Source organism: Narcine bancroftii, chromosome 2, assembly GCF_036971445.1.
Source record: "Narcine bancroftii isolate sNarBan1 chromosome 2, sNarBan1.hap1, whole genome shotgun sequence".
Taxonomy (NCBI): domain Eukaryota; kingdom Metazoa; phylum Chordata; class Chondrichthyes; order Torpediniformes; family Narcinidae; genus Narcine; species Narcine bancroftii.
This window is the reverse complement of record NC_091470.1, coordinates 109,379,199-109,401,735: the sequence shown is the minus strand read 5'-3', so window position 1 is coordinate 109,401,735 and position 22,537 is coordinate 109,379,199. Positions and strand designations below refer to the sequence as shown.

Genomic DNA, 22,537 nt, shown 5'->3' with positions numbered 1-22,537 from the left:
CTCTTGGAGGAAACCCAAGCAGGCACAGGGAGAACTTACAGGCTCCTTGCAGTATCAGCCTCAAATCTGGGTCGCTGTCACTGTAACAGCGTAGTGCTAGCCGTGTCGTGCAGACAAACCTCTATAAGCAGCAATACCACAAGTGGTGACTCGGGAAGACAGGCTGGTGAAGGAGCTTGGTTCACTTGATGACACTAGTTTGGGCAAAGGGTATAGAAGTTGGGATGCCAAGTCACTACTGAACAAGACATTGCCACCCTTGGGGCACTGTGTGCTGTTCTGTCCACCCAGGAATAGGAAGGATGTCGGCAAGCTGGAAAAGGAACAGTGATGTTCCTGGGACTGGAGGGCTTGTGTTACAAGGGGAGGCTGGACACAGCTCATCAAGGCTACTATGAAGGAGCCACACATCACCTCTACTTTCCCCAGAATTCTGAGTCCTTAAATTATCAAGCTTGTCCCAGCATAGTGTGGAAAGTATACTGGGTGGTTGCATCACAGACTGGTTTGGAAATTTGAGCGCAGAAGGCATTCAAGTCCATCACAGGCTCTGACCTCCCATCCCACTCCAGACATCTATGCGAGGCGCTGCCTCAAGAAGGCAGCCAACATCATAAAAGATGCCAGTCACCCTGGTCACAACCTCTTCCCGCTGCAAGCTACAGGACAAAGAATGATAAGCCTGAAAACCAGCATCTCTAGGTTCAAGAACAGTTTCTTTCCAATGGCGTTTCAGCTCCTGAACATCATCTCCCTTTGATATATTCCCATCACCTCAAATGGCCTCTCTGCATTGTTTTCTTACACCACGGTGACTGTCAATATTTATCTTTATCCTCTTTTTCATAGAATTTCATGTGTACTATGGTAGCTTGTAATTTTTTTTTAAAACAAAGTACTTGTTCCGCTGCATCATACAAGCATTTTGGTGATTATTGGCATGGTTCAAAATTCATATTTATTGTCAGAGTACAGGCATACAACCCTGAGATTCTTTTTCCTGTGGGCCAGGCAGAATTTCTACTTGCTGATAGTGCAAAAGAAAACTGTACACAAGAAAAGATTCGTGCACAAAAGAGAAAAATGTAAACAGGAAGGAAGTGCAAACAAACTGCACAATTCCGATTGTGTTTGTTTACGTACCTGACAGTAGAGTGGTGGCAACGGTTCATGAACCTGGTGGGACAAGTCTTGTGTACCATGTACATCACAATAAACTCACCATTAATGATCACAGCAGGAATTGGCTGGCACTTTAGTGTTAGTGAATACCCTACTCCTAACTGACCATGGAATGATCGATCATTCAACACTATTGATGAGAAATGTTGACTAATGGGTTAATTTATAACTCTGATAAGAATTCTTTCCTTTTTTTGGCCAAATGACTTCCTTCTTGGTAGTGGGTTTAGATTTTCCTTTTTTTTAAATAATAAAATATTATCAATACAGTATAATCAATTTGATTAAAATGTACTGATATGATTCAAGTGTAATGTATCCTTTTTAATTTTAACATTTGTACTCTGTATTTTTGGATGTGAAATTTCAATGTTAAATAAAAATATTGAAAAAGAACTTCGACTGATGAGGATCAATCAACACACTAGCACACGGATCTAAAAGTATGTTTGTTCCTTTCCTCAGTAAATGAGCTGCTTTGGTGGTCAAAATGTCAAGTGAACAATTCAACAAATTGTTCGTCTCACCCTTGTATGTTTAATTTACACAAACTTTGCGCCATTAAATTGTTGCAAGAAGCAAATCGCAGCTGGTCCCGACTTCTGAACCAATCGATCTAAAGAACTGCTAATAAGCTGTGCAACTTAAATTGCAGTGGGAGTTAAAAGAGGTTTCAATGTCAAATTAGGCACAAAAGCAAAATAAAATGTAAAAGAATTAGTTGAGAAAGAGAAAAAAAAGAGGCAACAAAAAATAATTCTTCAAGAACTCTGGTGAGCTGTGGGATTAGAACTCCTCATCGTTACAAATTAACCTCCAGAACTCAAAATTAAAATTTGCGTCAGATGGAAATGGATAACTATTGGGGGAGTTTAAAGGGGAAATTGACATGTTTCTAATTAGTCAGGGTATCAAGAATTATGGGGAAAAGAAAGGAATTTGGAACTAGATGCGAGAACAGTTTAGCTCAGGGTGGATTTGCGGAGCAGACCCAATGGGTCAAATGGCCTACTTCTGTTCTTTTATCTCGTGATCACTGCAGTGTATACTAGAATCGCCATTACTTCCAGATTTTTGGCCATTTATATTCATCTTTTTCTGTTTTCTTTCTTGTAATTGTAAACTATTTGCTTGATTAAAAATTGAAAGGTAGGGGCACGAGTTCCAAGCGAAGGCAGATGTCAAGTTTGCTGTATTTAATCAGCTGCTGGGGTGTCAGATTATGATATTCACCAGAGTGATTTGCTTCTGCTTGTGCCAACAACGTTCACATTTCTGCAGCTCGGCCTTAACATTCTACCTAATCCAAAAATCTCAGAAGAATTATTAGGAGCAAAACATCTCCTCCACTCGTAATTCCAATGGAATGTGCTGATGTGCAATGTTCATAGAAACACTACACTTGTTATCAAAAGATATCACGACAGATTCAAAGCTCACTAGATTATCACAAGATAGTCTTCTTCCCACAGGCAGAGAGGATGCTGAACGACCGAAGGACTGCTAACGCTGACCATCCGAGACTCTCTTATGTACAAAACAATACTTATTTATTTGTATAAGTATTTGTCCTGCATATCTATTACCAGTCAGTATGCGTGTTATGTCTGGTGGAGTGTCTGCATGTTTTGGACCGAGGACCAGAGAACACAGTTTCATCAGGTTGACTTGACAAGATGGACAAAGTATTTACTTTTCAATTATTTATTCCTCTGAAAAATCAACCTTTTGTTGCCTATCCCTCAACTGCAGCAGCTTAATTTAATCCCTTAATATCCCACCCCTATTTTCAAATCTTCCCATGGCCTCACCCATCCCAAACTCTCCTGCAGCTTCATTACCTTCTGAGATAAAGTGCATTCCTCCAATTCTGCTCCCTTAAGGGTTTCAATTTTTCTCTGGTTGCAGAGATTCTCTGAACTTAACACTTCAGTAACTGAATGACTATCCTGTGCTCCAACATCGGACAGACTGGACCAGTAGATCGATTTACTGTGCACCTTCGTTCTTCCCCATCAGCAACCGGGGTCGCCCAGTGCCCAACCATTTCAATTCTGTGCCCCACTCCTGGACTGACACATCCGTCCGTGCCCTCATTCACTGCCAAATCAAGGTTACCTGTAAATTGGAGGAGCAACATCTGGGCACATTCCAACCGGATGGCATTAACATCGACTTCTCCTGTTCTCCCTCTCTTCCCCATCCCTCTGTCTTCCTTTCTCCAGCTCTCCCCCCTTCCCTCTCCTTTCACAGAGCTATCCCCCCTTCCCTGGTTTGCTGTTGTGCTCTTCCCTCCCTTATCCGTGTATTACCTCCTGCCTGTGGGACAGGGTTCCTTCTCAATCCCTCCCCCCCTCCATTTGTTCGGCACCTGCTGACATTTTGTTCACACCTTGATGAAGGTGTGAACAAACTTGAAACATTGTTTCTGTATCTATCTTTGTTCTACAAAGTGCACCCTTTGCTCTGCTGATCTCATCCAGCGTCCTGCTTCTACTTCAATCATGGTGTCTGCAAGTGTTTTACTCTTGATGGAACTATAGACAGATATTAAAAGTCAGAAAGAAGGCACACTTGGAGAAGCTTCGAAATCTCAATGCGTTTTTGGACTGGAAGACACAAGAAATAGTCACAGAGGGATTTGAAATCATGGAGAAGAATTTTACTATCAAAATGCTGGTTAGCCAGGAGCCAATATTAGTCGGTCAGCACAGAGTTGTTACAGAGCATAGTAGGATAGCCCTTCGCTGATTTCCTCAACATGTTCTTCTCAGAAAGAAGGATTGAAGACTATGGAAGAAGATAAAGGGATGGTTTAAAAACAAAGATTGGATATTCAATCACTCCTTTCATGCCATGGAAAGACACCCTGATCTGAACATACTACATCAAAATCTCTCAGGAATTTTCATTCATCTCTCGGTTCTAGGATCAGTCAAGTGGTTTTTTTCCTTGACCTCATGCAGGTATCCAATCTTTTATCATGTGGAAATCACTAATATCTGTAACAGTCCAAATGCAAGCCACAAAAAAGTTCAATGAGATCATGGCTGATCTGACGCGCGGCTCATCTCCACTTACTTGCCGTTTCCCCAAATCCCTTAATTCAACTAATATGTAAAAATGTATCCAATCTTGTCTTAAATATATTTATTGAATTCGCCTCCACTGCAATGGGCAGCGAATTCCACAGATTCCCCACCCGCTGGGAAAACCAGGTTCTCCTCATCTCCATTCTAAATCTACCACCCTGGAATCTTGATGCTACATCTCCTAGTTCTGGTCTCCCCCACCACCTTAATTACCTCTATTTTATCTATGCCTTTCATAATTTTATACCTTATAGAAAGTAAATTCCAGCAAGCACACAGTCCTTCACAGGTTAATCCCCTCATCTCTGGAATCATCCTGGTGAACCTCTTCCGCACCACCTCCAAAGCCAGTACATCCTACCTCAAGTAAGGAGACCAGAATTGTGCACAGAACTCCAGATGTGGCGCCACCATTTCCAGCATAACCTCTCTGCTCCTAATTACAAACCCTCTGGAAATGAAGGCCAACATTCCACTTGCCTTCTTGACAGCCTGCTGCACCTGCAAACCAACCTTTTGCAATTCATGCACAGGCACTCCCAAGTCCTTCTGTACGGCAGCCTGCTGCAATTGCTTGCCATTTAAATAATAATCTGATCTTCCATTTTCCTTTCCACTACTTTCTACTTACCAGTAGTGCAAAAAACTGTTCTCAAGATACATACACAAAAGAAATGTAAACAAAGAAAATCTGAACAAACTGACTGTGCAATACAGAAAGTAAATACTCAATAGTAAATAATGTGCAAATTAAATGAATCTGCGATTGAGTTTGTCGTTGAGGAGTCTGATGGTGGAGGGGTAGCAGCTGTTCCTGAACCTGGTGGGGCATATCCTGTGGCACCTATTCCTCATGGCAGCAGCAAGAACAGAGCATGCCCTGGGTGGTAGAGTAGCAGTAGTCCTTGCTGATTACTGCTATACTCTCTGATGGCAATGTTCCTGTAGATGTTCTTGATGGTTTTGCCTGTGAAGTTCTGGACAATGTCCACTACTCTTTGCAGGGCTTGCTGCTCCTTCCAGGGCGTGTTGCAGACTTTTCCACTACACATCTGTAAAAGTTTGCCAAAGCTTTGGATGTCATACCAAACTTCCATAAACTCCTAAGAAAGTAGAGGCATTGACGTCCTTTCTTCACAATGACATTTGTGTGTTGGGTCCAGGAGAGGTTCTTTGAGATATTGATCCCCAGGAACTTAAATTTGCTCACCCTCTCCATCTGATTTCCCCCCCATGATCACTGGATCATAACCTCTGGATTTCCTCTTCCTGAGTGTGACGCTGTTGTTGGTGCACCATTCGGCCAAGTTTTCAATCTCCATCCTGTAAGCTGGCTCACTGTCTCTTTTTATACAACAATCTACCATGGTATCGTCAGCAAATCTGTCGTACTGAGCCACATAGTCATATGTGTAAAGCAGAAATTACATTAATGTTTGATTGAAGAGATGATTGCTACCATTAACAAAATATCCTCAATCAAAAGCAGCGAGTATTGAAAACAGTCTACCTGTTGGAATCCGTGGAGAGAGCAGATATTATCTTTTGACTCTGGGCGTCAATTTGTGCAATGACTTAAAGGATGCAGCCTGTCTGGATTTTCTACTGATCTCTAAAGTACAGTTTGAAAGTGGATTTCTGTTGTACAATTCGCAAAATACTTTCCACTGTTTAACCTTCAGCAAGTGTGGTCTCATTTAAAATGAAAGGCTGCAATGAAACACTGATGAAGGAATTAAATGCACCACCATTCTATGTAACTGTAGCAATTGACTAAGGAACGCTGTCGCCATACAACAATGTACAGAATTATACAATGGCAGTGTTCCATTGTGGACTAATGCCCAATTTGAATTACATTGTCTGGCTCATTTCTTGTGCAGTCATAGATTTGGCAGATAAGACAAGAAGACATAGGAGTATACTCTGCCCCGACATTCAGTCATGAGCTGATCCATTTTCCCCACTGCCCAGCCTTCTCCCCAAGTCCTTTGATTGCCCTGGCCTTCAAATCAGCGCTATTCGGGAGGGATTTTCAAACATAGAAACATAGAAGATAGGAGCAGGAGTAGGTCATGCGACCCTTCGAGCCAGCTCCGCCATTCAACGAGATCATGGCTGATCTTAAAGTTCAGTACCCCGTCCCCGCCTTCTCTCCGTAACCTTTAATACCCTTATACTGAAGAAATAGATCTAATTCCCTCTTAAATATATTTAATGAACCTGCCTCTACTGCCCTCTGTGGCAATGAATTCCACAGATTCACCACCCTCTGGGTCAAGAAATTCCTCCTCATCTCGGTCCTAAACGGTTTGCCTATTATCCTCAAAGCATGGCCCCGGGTTCTGGATTTTCCCATCATTGGAAACATCCCATCTGCATCCACTCTGTCCAGTCCTGCCAGAATTTTATACGTCTCTATGAGATCCCCTCTCAATCTTCTAAACTCCAGCGAGTACAATCCCAATTTGCGCAATCTTTCCTCATAAGTCATTCCTGCCATTCCAGGTATCAGCCTGGTGAATCGCCTCTGCACTCCCTCCATTGCAAGAGCATCCTTCCCTAGATAAGGTGACCAAAACTGCACACAATACTCCAGGTGGGGTCTCACCAAGGCCCTGTACAGCTGCAGTAAGGTATCCTTGTTCCTATACTCAAACCCTCTTGATATGAAGGCCAACATACCATTTGCCTTTTTAACCACCTGCTGTACCTGCATGCTCGCCTTCAGAGACTGATGTACAAGTACCCCTAGGTCTCTCTGCACTTCCCCATCTCTTAATCTATTGCCATTAAAATAGTAATCTGCCCTCCGGTTTGTATTACCAAAGTGGATAACCTCACATTTATCCACATTGTAGTGCATTTGCCATGTATCTGCCCAGTCCTTCAATTTATCCAAATCACACTGGAGCTTCCTGACCCCCTCTTCCGTGCACACAACCCCTCCTAGCTTAGTGTCATCTGCAAATTTGGAGATATTACATCCAATCCCCTCATCCAGATCATTAATGTAAATTGTGAACAGCTGGGGTCCCAGTACAGATCCCTGTGGTACCCCACTGGTCACCGCCTGCCACTCAGAAAACGAGCCATTTATCCCAACTCTCTGTCTTCTACCTGCCAGCCAGTTCTCAATCCACATCAATACTTTGCCCCCAATCCCATGAGCCTTGATTTTGGAAGCCAGTCGTTTATGCGGGACCTTATCGAAGGCCTTTTGGAAGTTCAGGTACACCACATCCACTGGCTCTCCCCCATCTATTTTACATGTCACCATCTCAAAGAATTCCAATAGATTTGTCAAGCACGATTTACCTTTTGTAAATCCATGTCGACTCCACCCGATCCCTTCTCTGCTAGTCATATGCTCCGCTATTACTCAGAGCCAGCTCTTCAGCGCTTGACGTCCTGCTTTGCGGAAACTGCCAAAATGTTTGGCCTGGAAGTCAGCCTGAAGAAAACTGAGGTCCTCCATCAGCCAGCTCCCCACCATGACTACCAGCCCCCCCACATCTCCATCGGGCACACAAAACTCAAAACGGTCAACCAGTTTACCTATCTCGGCTGCACCATTTCATCAGATGCAAGGATCGACAATGAGATAGACAACAGACTCGCCAAGGCAAATAGCGCCTTTGGAAGACTACACAAAAGAGTCTGGAAAAACAACCAACTGAAAAACCTCACAAAGATAAGCGTATACAGAGCCGTTGTCATACCCACACTCCTGTTCGGCTCCGAATCATGGGTCCTCTACCGGCACCACCTACGGCTCCTAGAACGCTTCCACCAGCGTTGTCTCCGCTCCATCCTCAACATCCATTGGAGCGCTCACACCCCTAACGTCGAGGTACTCGAGATGGCAGAGGTCGACAGCATCGAGTCCACGCTGCTGAAGATCCAGCTGCGCTGGATGGGTCACGTCTCCAGAATGGAGGACCATCGCCTTCCCAAGATCGTATTATATGGCGAGCTCTCCACTGGCCACCGTGACAGAGGTGCACCAAAGAAAAGGTACAAGGACTGCCTAAAGAAATCTCTTGGTGCCTGCCACATTGACCACCGCCAGTGGGCTGATAACGCCTCAAACCGTGCATCTTGGCGCCTCACAGTTTGGCGGGCAGCAGCCTCCTTTGAAGAAGACCGCAGAGCCCACCTCACTGACAAAAGGCAAAGGAGGAAAAACCCAACACCCAACCCCAACCAACCAATTTTCCCTTGCAACCGCTGCAATCGTGTCTGCCTGTCCCGCATCGGACTGGTCAGCCACAAACGAGCCTGCAGCTGACGTGGACTTTTTACCCCCTCCATAAATCTTCGTCCGCGAAGCCAAGCCAAAGAAGACATCCTTAATAATGGATTCCATCATTTTGCCCACTACTGATGTAAGGCTCACCGGCCGATAATTCCCCGCTTTTTCTCTACCCCCCCCCCTTTTTAAATAGTGGGGTAACATTAACTATCCTCCAATCCATGGAGGATCCTGAGTCTATCAAGTTCTGGAAAATAATTCTTAAAGCATCTGCTATCTGAGAGGCCACTTCCTTAAGTACCCTAGGATGTAGATTATTAGGCCCTTGGGATTTATCTGCCTTCAATCCCATCAATTTCCCCAAGACCATGTCCTTAGAGATACTGATTTCTTTCAGTTCCTCCCTTGCATTAGTCTCTATGTTTCCCAACATCCTTGGGAGGTTATTTGTATCCTCTCTTGTAAAAACAGAACTAAAGTAAGAATTTAATTGGTCTGCCATTTCCTTATTCCCCATTATATATTCCCCTGATTCCGACTGCAAAGGACCTACTCTGGATTTCACCAATCAAGAGTTAGACCCACCAATGAATACATTTCCAAGACATTTTTAGCCCCCCTTCACATTATCAACCCTCCAAAAAGGCAAGTAAACGACCTTGTTGCAGTACCTGGTAAGCTGCTCACACTGGACCATGTTGTTGTATGACGACAGTGTTGTTGATTCAATTTCTTGGTCAGTTGCTGCAGTAATGTAGCTTGGTGGTACATTTCAGCCCATCATCCCTTCATGCTTAATTGCATCCTATTAATTTTAAAGGACACCACACTTGCAGGAGGTTAAACAGTGGAAATTATTTGTGAGCTGCACAACGTGCACCTTGAGTTTGGTGGTATCACCTGTATCCTCCTGTCTTTGTCCTTCCTGGTGTTAAGAGGATGTGGGCTTGAGAGGTGTTGCATAAATTGGGGCATGTTGTTGCAAGGCATTTGGTGGATGGTGCAAATGAATCACATTGGCTGCTTTGTTCAGGACAGCCCCAAGCTCCATGAGAATTGCTGAAGATGTATTCATCCAGACAAGTGTATCTAGGCCTGGTGAATGGTAGAAAAGCTTGTTTGGAAGCAAATCTCTTGTTGCAAGGCATTCATCCTCTGATCGACTCTTGTACAGTTGGTCTCATTAGGGTTCTGGTCAACAGTGACTGCCATGGTATTGATGGTCTAGGGAGTCAATGCTGGTAATGTCAAGGATGGGTCAGTTTTTTAAAATCCCCAGCACGATTCCATGAAAGCTATCAATCATCCGTTAATGCTGATCACACACAGAAATGCAGCACAGTAGCAGACCATTTTGCCCAACGAATCCTTGCCCCCCATTAACCGATACCCCTGGTACGTTTCGAACTGGAGCCCCTGGAGAAAACCCACACAGACACAGGGAGAATGTATAAACTCCTTGCAGAGAGCGCGGGATTTGAACCCCAGTCCGGCTCCAACCGGCGCTGTAAAGGCATTGTGCCAACCACTACACCGTGCTTCTCTTTCTCTGACTGTAAGAGGCGCTTCTGCTGATGGCGAGTCTGTCTGCCATAAGCAAGTTCTGTGTAGTTCTGTGTAATATTGCACTGTCCTTATTACATGACAATAAAGGAACCTTGAGTCGGAATAAGTGGGATATTTTATGAAAAGTGCGTACAGCACGAGAACAAACGGCAAGACGTTGTCAGCTCTTTTTAATCATCCTACCCTATATTCATCCCCACAATGAACAGAAACCCCAGTGTTCCCCACTGAGCTCCCTGCAAAACGCAGGGATTATTCTCTCCATAATTAAACCATCTGAGCTAATTTTTAAAAATACCCTTTCTCCGTTACGTGATCTCTGAGGCCTTTTGCCAAGATTCTTGCCACCATTGGGGGGGGGGGGGTGGGTGGGAGGGGTTACATGTTGACCTCGCGGTACCAAGGCCCACAGCCCCCTTTTGAGTGATGGCATTCTTGAATTCAGACCCAAATTTTGCTGTCACATTTTAACTTCTGCCTTCATTCCAACTACTGAGCTGTCCAGGAAGCAGCTCTGTACTCGTATGCAGATCCAAATGGTGTGCATACATCTACAGCAACTGTGCAAAATGCACCGACGGACTCTTTGTGAAAACAAGCAGGCATTGAGAAATTTACGTTCTCTTTAAAGTGTTCCCATTAGGATCAGTAATAGTCTCGGTCACTGACAAATCTGGGGAAGTACAGCTGAATGCAATGAGCATTAAAATTTATAAGTAATCTGATAGTTGTTCTTTTAGATGCTGAATGCTGTAGAAAGTTTAAGATCAAACTATAAGGTTGTCGCCAGCATTCACCCTCTCTTCGCCACCTTCACCCCCACAGCGAGTCTGCTACTGCTGCTTTCTCAGCCTGAACTCAGATTTTTCTTGCCCTTTCTGTACCTCAGCCCTGCTCACTGCAGAAACACCAGCCCCTCGGTCCCCAACCCTCGGAGTTTATTGTTTCCAGCATCTGGTGCAGACTGGTTCAGCTTAGGCCGAGCGCCCGGGCTCTTTAATTGGAAGCAGCTGCGTTCAATTCGCTGCCCACGGCCTCGGGCTGTCAATCAGCGCAATTACCGGCCACGTCACCCAGCGCTTACCGAGTCGATGATTCCCTGAAGAGCAGTGAAGCCATCGTTTACAGGGAAGACATGGTCCTTGCTGTCTGCGATCCGCGCCAGCTTCAGGGATGGAAAAAGGGGCCAGGGTGGGGGGGTCGAATGGAGAAATAAAACATTAAATACTTTCTACCACTGAGCCTGAGAATTTAGAAGTACATTACTGCGAAAATTTAAAGCTTGCATTTTGGCAGATGCTACCTTAAAAATTCAGTTGCAAGTTAATATCAAAAAAGATAAGATATGAAAAATTGCTTCAATTAAATTAAAAAGCAAAGGAAAGAAATGAATAAGTTCCAAGTCTACACTGCTGTGAGGTGCTGTAATTTGTTTTGAAATCTTTTTTTGTACTGGCTGATGTAAGCAACTTTGGCAAAGGAAACTGGAAAGAATAATCAATTTCAGAATCAAGGACTTCCCAACGTCTGGGATTCCAGGCCGTGCCAACCTTCTCCAGGAGTTTGGGTGTTGATCTGGACAGTTTTACACCCGAATGATTTCACGGTGGGGGGGGAGCAGGGAAGGTTATGCTGCCACTGTGCAAGGTCCCGATGAGTCCACGTCTGGAGGACTGTGCGCAGCTCTGATCTCTTTCCTTGAAGGAGGTTGTACTGGGAGGTGGTGCGGGGGTGGGGGCTTCACCAGGTTGATTCCGGAGATGAGGGGGGTTGGCCTATGAGGAGAGATCGAGTCGTCTGGAACTTTACTCACTGGAATTTAGATGAATGAGAGGGGATATTACAGAAACATATAAAATTATGAAAGGCGTTGATAAGATCAAGGTAAGTAAGAAGTTTCTATTAGTGGGAGAGACTAGAACAAGGGTCGTAGATTTAGGATGGAAATGAGGAGGATCTGCTTTTCCCAGAGGGTGGTGAATCTGTGGAATTCGCTGCCCATTGAAGCAGTGGAGGTGACCTCAGTGAATATATTTAAGACCAGGTTGGATAGATTTTTACATAGAAGGGGAATTGACAGGTATGTGGAAAAGGTAGGTAGAGATGAACCAATCATCAGATCAGCCATGATCACATTGAATGGCAGAGCAGGCTTGATGGGCCGGATGGCCAACTCCTGCTCCTAATTCTTATGTTCTTGTGCAAATGCAATATTTTCTTCCTATCTCCTGCCCCTCCCACTTTGAGAATTCCTCGTGGGACTTGATTCTTTGACAGCATGCCAACCAGAAGTCAACGATGAGCCAAGAAACCGATTTCAGGTGGAGAAGCGCACAATCTGGCACCATCTCGAGCAACCATTGTGAAGCTGCAGGGCTCAATATGGCGGCGGCATTCATGGGGAGAATGAGTCAGTCAGTTTCGGATTGGAAGGATCTGGTTCTGAAACCTTGCCTGACTATTCCCCCCTCCAATCTGACACATTTGTCCATGGCCTCATGCACTGCCAAACCAAGGCCACCCACAAATTGGAGGAACAACACCTAACATTCAAGATTCAATTTATTGCCATAGTTATAAAACGGTGTCCTATTACATGAAATTCCCTTTTGCCTGCTGCAAGGCAGACAGGTTCGCTACCGGCAGGAATTGCCTAAGCACCTCTTACAGTCGGAGAGAGAGAAACAAGAGAGTTCCCCCAGAATCACCAAGTGTCCGTAGATTTGCCTCCGGTGCTTCCACAGCATTGCAGGGTCCAGTCCATACCACTGGCAACCCGAGCTCCAGATCCAAACCTTCGACCTTCGGCGCCTCCTCGCACCCCTCAGATCAGTCTCCCGACAGCAGTCTCCAGCAGCCCGCAACTTCTGTGGGATCCTCACCTTAAGTTGCCCAGCAGCCCGCCACAGTGGTCACGGTCCGGTGGGTCATCTCTTCCACTTCTTCTCAGATCCAGGGGGCAGTCTTTCAGAACTCTGGTGCTCTGTCCCAGTCCTCCACTTCCTCTCGTGGCTGCTGTTGATTAATAGGCACCACCATCTTGGGCGCAGACCCGCAGTCGCGGGATTCCGTCTGGGCACCCTCCAACCAGATGGCATTAACATCAACCTCTCTGGTTTCCATTAAATCTCTCTCAACCTTCCCCCGTCTCCTTTCTTCCAGCTCCCCACCCCCTCCCTTCTCCATTCCCACGATCACTTATCATTAGCCCTCCCACCCATATCCACCTGACCTCCTGCCTGTGCTCCTCCCCCACCATTTTATTCAGGCACCTGCCCACTTTTTAGCTCACACTTTGACAAAGGGCTCAGGCCCAAAACATTACTTACACATCTTTGCTGCACAAGGTAATACTGCAGGACTTGCCGAGTTTCTCCAGGTCCTTTGTGATTTGAACTCCAATCCCAGCTTTTTTTTTTTGATTCAAAGACCATCCCCATCCTTGCTGCTTGGTCACTTGACTCCCTCCAGCCTCCCTCTAATTTCAGGTGGAACGTCTTGTAAATGTCGACAGACTGGCATTGACGACAGTCTTCCGTTTGTTCCAGATCCCTCTGGGTTCCCTACGGCAACGGCATCGATGGGGCAATGACCTGACAGGAGAGGTGTGGGTGAAACACGGACGTCTGCAGGCGCTGTGATTATAGTGAAACCCCACAGAAATGGAGGAACTCAGCTGCGCTCGCAGCGCCTCAGGAGGTAAAGATAAGATCACTGATATTTCAGGCCCCCTCCTTCAAGGTACAAGCGAAAAGCAGGCAGGCATTACACTTTGTGGTGAGTCAATTATGGTTTATATAGTCATTGGTTCAGAGCTTTGGCCCATCAATTCCATCAATCATAAATTAATGCTAATCTCTTTTTTTCCCCCAAAGTAAAGACACACAGAAATGCTGGAGGGAATTCACCGGTTTTGCCACATCCATAGGAAGATGTATATCTCTCTTTAATATCCAATTAATATCTCTTTACCTCCTGTGGATGTGACGAGACCAGCTGAGTCCCTCCAGCATTTCAGTGTGCTTTTACTGGTTGGAGAAGGGGGACAAACCATCTTGAAAATTGTATACCTGCCCCTCATGCAGCATCTCAGCCCAAACTGTCAGCCATTTCTTTGCTTCCACAGATGAGGAGCAGATCTAAAAATTCTTTAGCATCCAATAATACAAAATCATGAGAGGAGAAGACTGGGTCAGTGCAAACTTTTGCCCAGAGTCGGGGAACATCAGTACCCAGAGGTTTAAGGTGAGGGGAGGAGGGATGTAACAGGAATCTATGCCCCCCCCACAAGTTGGTGGGTTTATGGAACAAGATGTCAGAAGAGGTAGAGGAGAAGGTGCTATTGAAAAGCTTAAATTAAATAGACTCATGGAGAGGACCAGCTTAGAGGGATGTTGGCAAAAAACATGCAGGTAGGACTAGCATGGGTCAGCAAGGGCAAGTTGGGCTGAAGGGCCTGTTTTCATACGGTAACAACTATGACCCTAGCCTGACCCATTGAGTTCCTCCATCACAAACTAGCTGAAGGCTTTTTTTCTTTGCAGTCAACTACTGCCAAGAGGCACTGGCTTTGCGAGTTTCCTGCAGCCACTCTTTGCGTAGCCAGACAGCCGGATGCTCTTCACAGCACAGACAGACAATTCCTCCAGTTTAACAGAAGGCACGGTTGCTCATCTTCCAGCTCCAGGAATTATCCTAGCTATTAATGATCAGATGCCAAGAAAGATTGGCCCAACTGTGTTAACATCCAGTGAAATCTAGATAGGAAAATGGGCATCTTTTGTGCATTAATTAGTTGTCCTGAAATTTGGAAAGAACGTCAATCCAAGAATAAAAGGCAGTATCCAAGACGTCAATGTTAAACATTGTCCAGAAATGCTTCAATGAGCTGAGTAAGTGATTGTAACTGTACAGAAAATAATATCCTCAGTCAAAATTGATGTCTCCTGCAGAAAAATCAGGTTGAATGAAACGCAAGTCTCGCCAATGTGAACATCTGGGTGTGCAAAACACGGAAAGCATGCAGATGCTGAGATTGTAGTCAGACACACAGGGATGCCGGAGGATCTCAGCCGGTTTCGCAGTGTCCAGAAGCGGGAAAGATAATTCACCGACGTTTGGGCCTGAGCCCTTCTTCAAGGTATGAGCAAAGAGAAAAAAACCAGGCAAGCATTTTAATTAAAGACCAGAGATGAAGGGGGAAGAGTCCAGACCTAACAGCAAAAAGGAGATAATCGGATACAAGTGAATTGATTTTGGCTCAGTGAAGGGAAAAGGAGTGAGAGAGCAGGATGCAGGGATGAAGATGTGGCTGGGGTTGGCTTTCAACAGAAAGCAGAGAGGTCAATGTTAATGCCATCCAGTTGGAGGGGGCCCAGACATAAGATGAGGTGCCGTTCCTCCAATTTGCAGGTGGTCTCAATCTGGCTGTGAACGAGACCACGGGCAGTCGTGTCAGCGAGGGAATGGGATAGGGAATTGCTTACTGGATGTGTACCAGAGACAAATAGATAGGGAGAGATGTGGCTGGCTTGGCTGCTGTCACAGCAGCTTCTGATGCTGCCCTTCTCTGCAGGGGGCTCAACAGCTGCTGTCTCCCAGCTGACGGACAGTAATTGGTACAATTAGTTACCAATTCACAAGCAAGAAAGGGGAAGTGTTCTGAAATCACAGAACTGGACTGACACACTGCACAGGTCAGGCAGCACCTGTGGTGCGAGCGAGAAAAAAAGTCCCTTAGAGCAGTTTCCAGCAGAACCTTGTACAGTATGAAAGTGGTATCCTGGTTTGATGCATTCATTGGGGACAGTCGCATCACACATACCAGGAAAAGCAGAGCTCCAGCACGTTGCATGCTGGAAGATCCCAGCAATGTCGATTTGGTCATCAACAAAACAGGCTAACCCAATGGGACATGAAGCATTCGAGGTGAACAGAGTCAAAATCTCACCAGGTACCAACTGACTCTCTGACACGAGCTACTGGACAGAAAGCAGTCAGGGAAATCCTGGCTGAACTCGCTCCTCCTCATTAGGACAATGAAATTCAACTCTCGCACCCAGCAGAGAGCAGCTGGCTCAGCCCAGGTCTGAACCGGTGACCTTCTTCCTTTGTGTGCAAGCTATGGACGAATGTGCAGTCTTTGACAAAATCACAAGGGCCCACTGAGTGAAAGCAGATCAACTCCATCAACCCGCAAGATGTAGGAGCAGAATTAGGCCATTCGGCCCATCCAGGCTGCTCTACCATTCCAGATGCATTCACCCACTCTCTTGCCTTCTCCCCATACCCTTCGATGGGCTGACTATTCAACCCATCTCTGCCTTAAATACACCCAGTGATTTGGCTTCCACAGCTGCCCTTGGCACCGCATTGTGGAGATTCACCTCTCTCTGGCCAACTGGGAGCAATTATGACTTTAAATCAAGGGCCCCCAAAGCTTTTTAGACCATCGACCCCTTTGTGGAATCCTTGATCCTTTGTCAACCCCCAGGCATGGAATTTCCCCATCCTCCCCAACCCCCAGTCAGCGTGACCTGCTGAGTTTCTCCTGCGTTTCAGGAAGTTAGAATTTGCGTGACTTCTGAGCAGGTAATTCAGCTCTATATTATCAGTGTGTGCAAATATTTCCTCAATACTGTACCAAGCTTCACATATGCGTTCCTGGCAGAAAATGGTGTACCTCAGGTTGGGGGGGGGGGGGGGTGCTGGGGAAGCAAGCATCTCTTTCATCTTTTTCATTTTCCCTCCAAACTCAAAAATCTGCTGCCTTCAAGTGTCCTGTTCCTTCTTCTGTGGCTCACAATCAAGGTGAATTCTTGAGCTTGTGAAATGTACGGTCAGACATTCAATAGAGAGCCACACTTCAACTTTGGCCGAACCTGAGATTATTGAATTCAAGGAATCATTGGAATGCTTGCTCCGAGCATTCGGCAGCAGGATGGTTCCCATCGCCAACAACCTTAGAAACATCGACACTACAGTCAAAGTCCTGGTATCTGACACCTATGGGGACTGGTCGATGCCAGGTAAGTGAATTTTCTGGTTGCTTGAGATTGCATGGTTCATGAATTGGCAAACTAAAGGCGAGGTGTGGCAATTTTAAACTTCAGTGGTTTTTTTCAAAAAAAATATTTATTTTCCTCAATTTTTTTTGGCAGTTGCTTGACTTCCCAATAACAGGGATTTTACTGCATTATTAATAGCCACTGGTGATGCAGCGTCAAATGCTGATTGGACAATCAAATTTGTTCGGAGATTGGACTTCAAATCATTATTTGTTCGGGTGAATGGACACATTTTAAAAAAGTTAATTGGGGAGGTATGGATTTAATTTTTACTGAGTTACGTAACCATTTTGACTCATTCCGTTTTAATCGGAAGGGTGCCAATGTGGAGTAAACAAGAAAAAAAAAAACTACTCAAAACATTCATGTGTATTTAAGATCTTTTTTAAAAAATCAAGATAAGAAAGTATTTTTAAAATAATTAATACGAGCTGTAGTCATATCCAATAATTTTCAATGCCAGGTGATGTTGTTTCTGAATCAAACCTTGAAACGAAAACCAGGATCTGTTTTAAGTTCTCCCTCGTTCTTCTCATGCATCAGTTTGTATATATCAAAGAGCAGATTTTTGCCTAAGTTTACCAGGTAAATGTGACCAAACACACCTGTGTTTCGTTGAAGTCTTTGACACCAACGCAGTAGACTGTTGCTCCAAGGCTTCGAGACCGGTTAGCCTGGGGAAAATAAGAGATGGTGAAGGGGGTGGAAAACACCAGTTGTACAAATATCAGCAACAAAACCATTTAATGGCAACTTGTTCATTCTTTGCCTCAATTATGGACCATTGGGATAACATGGTGTCAAACAAAATTGCAGCTCAAGTTGGAAGCAGCCATTAATCTATCCCTTCAGTACAAGCTCTCTTCGCACATAGCATCTTTCAGCTGCTCCCTTCAGGGAAGAGATCCAGGAGTATCAGAGCCAGCACCACCAGGCTGAGGAACAGCTTCTTCCCACAGGCAGCGAGAATGTCGAACAACCAAAGGAACTGCTCACACTAACCATCCAAGACACTCATATTCACAAAATAACATTTATTTATTTGTATGTATGAATACTTATCCTGCACATGTAACGTCCATTTGCATGCGAGTTATGTCTGGTTGTGTGTCTGCATGCTTTGCACCAAGGACTGAAGAACGCTGGATCTCTAAGCATCCCCATTGATCCCATTCCCTATCCTCCCTCAAATACCCAGCAACTCTTCCAGTTCTCCAACCACCGCTACACAATGGGGGCAACTTGCAGGAGAAACTGAACCTATCAATCGCACATCTTTGGGATGCGAGATGAAACCAGAGCATTCAGGCAAGACCCAAGGTTAGAGCAATGTACCTGCAGTGACATCCATTACAATACATTCCTGCTTGGATTTTCTCACAAACTCACTGGTGTAAAATCAAGATCCATTCCTGCTCCTTTCTAGTCCAGGGACTCCAAACAATGAATGTCTCCGTCTTTGCTTCCTGTTACAAACTACAGCTTTTTGAATCATGAACTTTAGACAACTTGTTCAGTTTGTCCCATCTTCTCTCCAGCCTTGCCATGCTCAGCAAGGATGTGTGGAGATTGCACCTCTTCCTGCGGCCATGGGGGCTTCCCTCTTTCTTCCTTCATCTCCCAGAGGTGCTGGTTGGAAGGTTCATTATATTACCCCCCCCCTTGTGTAGGTGAATACCAGGAGAAGCAGGAGACATGCAAGAGGCAATGGATGAGCAGGAAATAAATGGGATGAATGGAACTGCTGGAGAGCAGGCATCGACTTGATAGGCCAAATAGTCTCATTTTACTTCACAAGCAAATACGAAGTGTGGATATGCATCTCTGAAATCTAGGTTCTTAAAATTCCAAGCAATATTCTTTACTTAATTCTTCTTCTTTCTTTGGCTTGGCTTCGCGGATGAAGATTTATGGAGGGGTAATGTCCACGTCAGTTGCAGGCTCGTTTGTGGCTGACAAGTCCGATGCAGGACAGGCAGACACGGTTGCAGCGGTTGCAAGGGAAAATTGGTTGGTTCTCCGGTCCTCGGTGTAAATCACGCAGACACACATGACACGGAGGACAGATGAAGGACAAGTATTAATTTATACCAGTGGTTTTCAAACTTTTTCTTTCCATTCGCATCCCACCATTAAGTGATCCCTATGCCAATAGGTACTCTGTGATGAGTAATTACAAATAAATAAAAATAGTTTGTAAGTACAATTCAGCACCAAACCACAAGAAGATACTGTGGATGGAAGAGAAACGGAGTGAGAGTGAGGGAGAGGATGTTTCTGATCCACCAGGAAAAAGTGTGTAGAATTGAGAATTCAGATTTGCCAAAACCACCAGTGGGCCATAGCCTCAACTGGTAAATCTGATTCTGATCTTGGATGTTGTTGACACAGAATGAATTTTTAGATTTTGTCTACATTTCAAATAAAATGAAACTTTTATATAAGGTTTCAACTCTGCTAGAGGTCCCAATGCTCAGGACAAGAAAAAAAACTCCAAAGGGTTGTTAACTTGGCCTGCAACATTATGGGCACCAGGCTTCACTCCAAGAGGACATCTACAGAAGTCAGTATCTTAAGAAAGCAGCCTCTATCCTCAAGGACCCCACCACCCAGGCCATGCCCTCTTCCCTCTGCTACCATCGGGAAGGAGGTACAGGAGCCTGAAGATGAGCACCCAGTGCTACAAGGACAGCTTCTTCCCCTCCGCCGTAAGATTCCTGAATAACCAAAGACACTGCCTTATCTTGATTTAAAAAAAAACACTATTTTTATTATTTTGTAAGGTAGCTTAAATAAATTTGATGCTGGCACAAATCAATGAATTTCATGATACGTTCATGACGATAAATTCTGATTCTGAGAAGATGGGCCTTCTCCGGAGCAGCTACAAAAGCAAACGAGAAAGGGAAAACTGCTTACTTGATGGCAGCAACAACTAAATTTAAAAGGGTTCCAACAGGAGTGGGCTCCAAGTGCAGCGGTGTTAAGTAGGATGGATTGGAACCCTTGGTTCATTAATTTCATTTGGCTCGGCATCTGCTTCCCTGGAATTTTGTACTCAACAGGCTGAAGAGCAAGTCACCAAGGAAAATTTTCAACCCTTGAGATGAATTCACTCTGGGTCCAGATGGCTTATGGAACACAAGCAAAGCACTTAACCCCCAGCTTCAAGGCTCGCAAGATCTAGGATCAGATGGAGGCCTATTGGCCCAGCGAGCCTGCTCCACCATTCTAATCACGAGCTGATCCAGCCCCACTCCCTGGCTTTCTCCCCATAACCCCTGATGCCTTGACTGATCAAATACTTGTCAATGCACCCCATGACCTCACTTCCACAGCCGCCTGGGGCAACGTTCCACAGACTCTCAACCCTCTGACTAAAAAACATTTTCAGCAGTTTTAAACTGGCATCCGTTTATTCTGAAGCTGTGCCTCTTGTCCAAGACTCCCCTACCGTGGGAAACATCCTTGTCACATCCACTCTGTCCAGGCCTTTCAGGATTCAAAAGGCCTCTATGAGGCCCCCCCCCCCCTTCATCCTTCTGTACTCCAAGGAGTACAGTCCAAGAGCCAACAATCATTCCTCATAAGCTAACCCTTTCACTCCTGGTATCATTCTGGTAAATCTTCTCTGAACCCTCCCTCCAACATTATATGCTATTCCTCCAGAAATGAATGGCAACATAGCATTTGCCTTTTTCACCCCTGATATATGCACATTATCACATAAAGAAGGCTTATTGGATACTTGATAAGTCTGGGAGCTTCCCAATAAGGAAGGAGATAACAGAAATTTACATAAAAAAAGGGATAAGAGTGTTCAGCTGGGGTAGGATGGGTCCCTTGGTCTGCTGGGTACCTAGCCGAGCATTGGGAATCGTTGATGGAGGGGAGGGAGCCTTTTGTGATGATCTAAGCCGAATCAAAATCAGGTTTATCGTCATGAGCGTATGCCACAGAATTCTCTATTTTGCGGCAGCAGTATTGCGCACTAGAGGTGCAGAATTGCAATAAAATACAGTTCCATAAATACAACATTTAAAAATAAATAACTAGGGCAAAAAGAGGAAAAAGCAAGGTCGTGTCTACAGGTTCACGGACCGTTCAGAAATCGGAGGGCGGAGGGGTAGAAGGTGTTTTTGTAACATTGGGTGTCCTGTCCCTCCTTCCTGATGGTAGCAGTGGGAAATGGGGATGGCCTGTGTACTGGGGGTCCCTGATGAAAGAGGTAGCACACCAAGCTGCTTTTTTCAGAGACCGCCTCCTTAACGGACTGAGGACTAATACCCATGATGGCATTGGCCGAGTTTACAATCTCCAATTTCCCTTTTTTTCTAATTCTTACAAATCAAAATGAGATTAATTTTCCCCGTTCTTGCTTTTCCATGATTATGGATGAATTGATACAATTATCTGTCACTTGCCAGCAATTTTGAAACCTCAGCCATCACTCCTGGTTATCCTACATGTTGTCTGCAAACAAAATCCGCTTACCAGATAAATAAGAGCATGTGCAGATGCTGGGATCGAGTGCAATGCACAAATAGGCTGGTGAAACACAGCAAATGCACCGGTTCGATATTCAGTTCACCTCCTCGACTTCGTGTTGTACAAGAGGAGGCATTGATGGCCCGATTAATTTAAGTTTAGATATCCAGCATGATAACAGGCCCTTTCAGCCCTTGAGCCCATGCTACCCAATTACATCCAATTGACCTCTATGTTTTTTTTTGAAGGGTGGAAGGAATCCAGAGCCACTGGAGGAAACCCGTACAGACACTAGACAGTGCAGAATTTGAACCCTGGTCTGATCGCTACTGCTGTAAGAGGGTTGGGCTATTCGGTCTGCCAACTGTACCCTCCTGATAGACTTTAATGCTCACTTTCACACAGCCACTGAACAGCGGAAAATTTCTGCTCTGATGGCAGTGTAAAAACGTCAGGGACAGAATTTGTTAAGCAAATTCCATCCCGTAATTTTTCCTCTCGTCGTCTCTTCCCCCCCCCCCCCACCCCCCCCCCCCCCCGGACACATTTTTATGGAGCAGCTGCAGTGCAAATTGACCGTAGCAACTCCATAAGAAACAGGCTAATTGAATACGATGTTCTCCCTCCGACAAACTCCGCAACACAGGAAGGCAGTGTAAAAAGTGCCCCTGTGCAAACAATCACATCGGGGCACACCAGAGGTACGCATGGTCTTATTTTTTTTTCAGAATAATTCCCAAGTTTCAGTGTAAAAATGCACATCGATAAACAATTTTCAGGTGGCCACTGATTCAGCCACACAAAATCCTCGAGGCATCAGAATGATAGACAACGACTTGGGACTTGTCTAAGCAGCCCATAATCTTTGAGTTGGGGCAATTCCTTGT

At 45.1% G+C, this 22,537-nt stretch overlaps 1 protein-coding gene across 1 annotated transcript in view; it reads right to left on the bottom strand.

Moving 5' to 3' along the window:
* LOC138754140 (anthrax toxin receptor 1-like) overlaps positions 1-22,537 on the bottom strand; it is a 190,676-nt gene that overhangs the window by 142,448 nt on the left and 25,691 nt on the right. Inside the window, exons 6-7 of the mRNA XM_069917999.1 lie at positions 17,768-17,836; positions 11,180-11,260 (exon numbers count right to left, since the gene is read on the bottom strand). Coding sequence (XP_069774100.1) covers positions 11,180-11,260; positions 17,768-17,836 — 150 coding nt within the window. The remainder of the gene's footprint in view (positions 1-11,179; positions 11,261-17,767; positions 17,837-22,537) is intronic.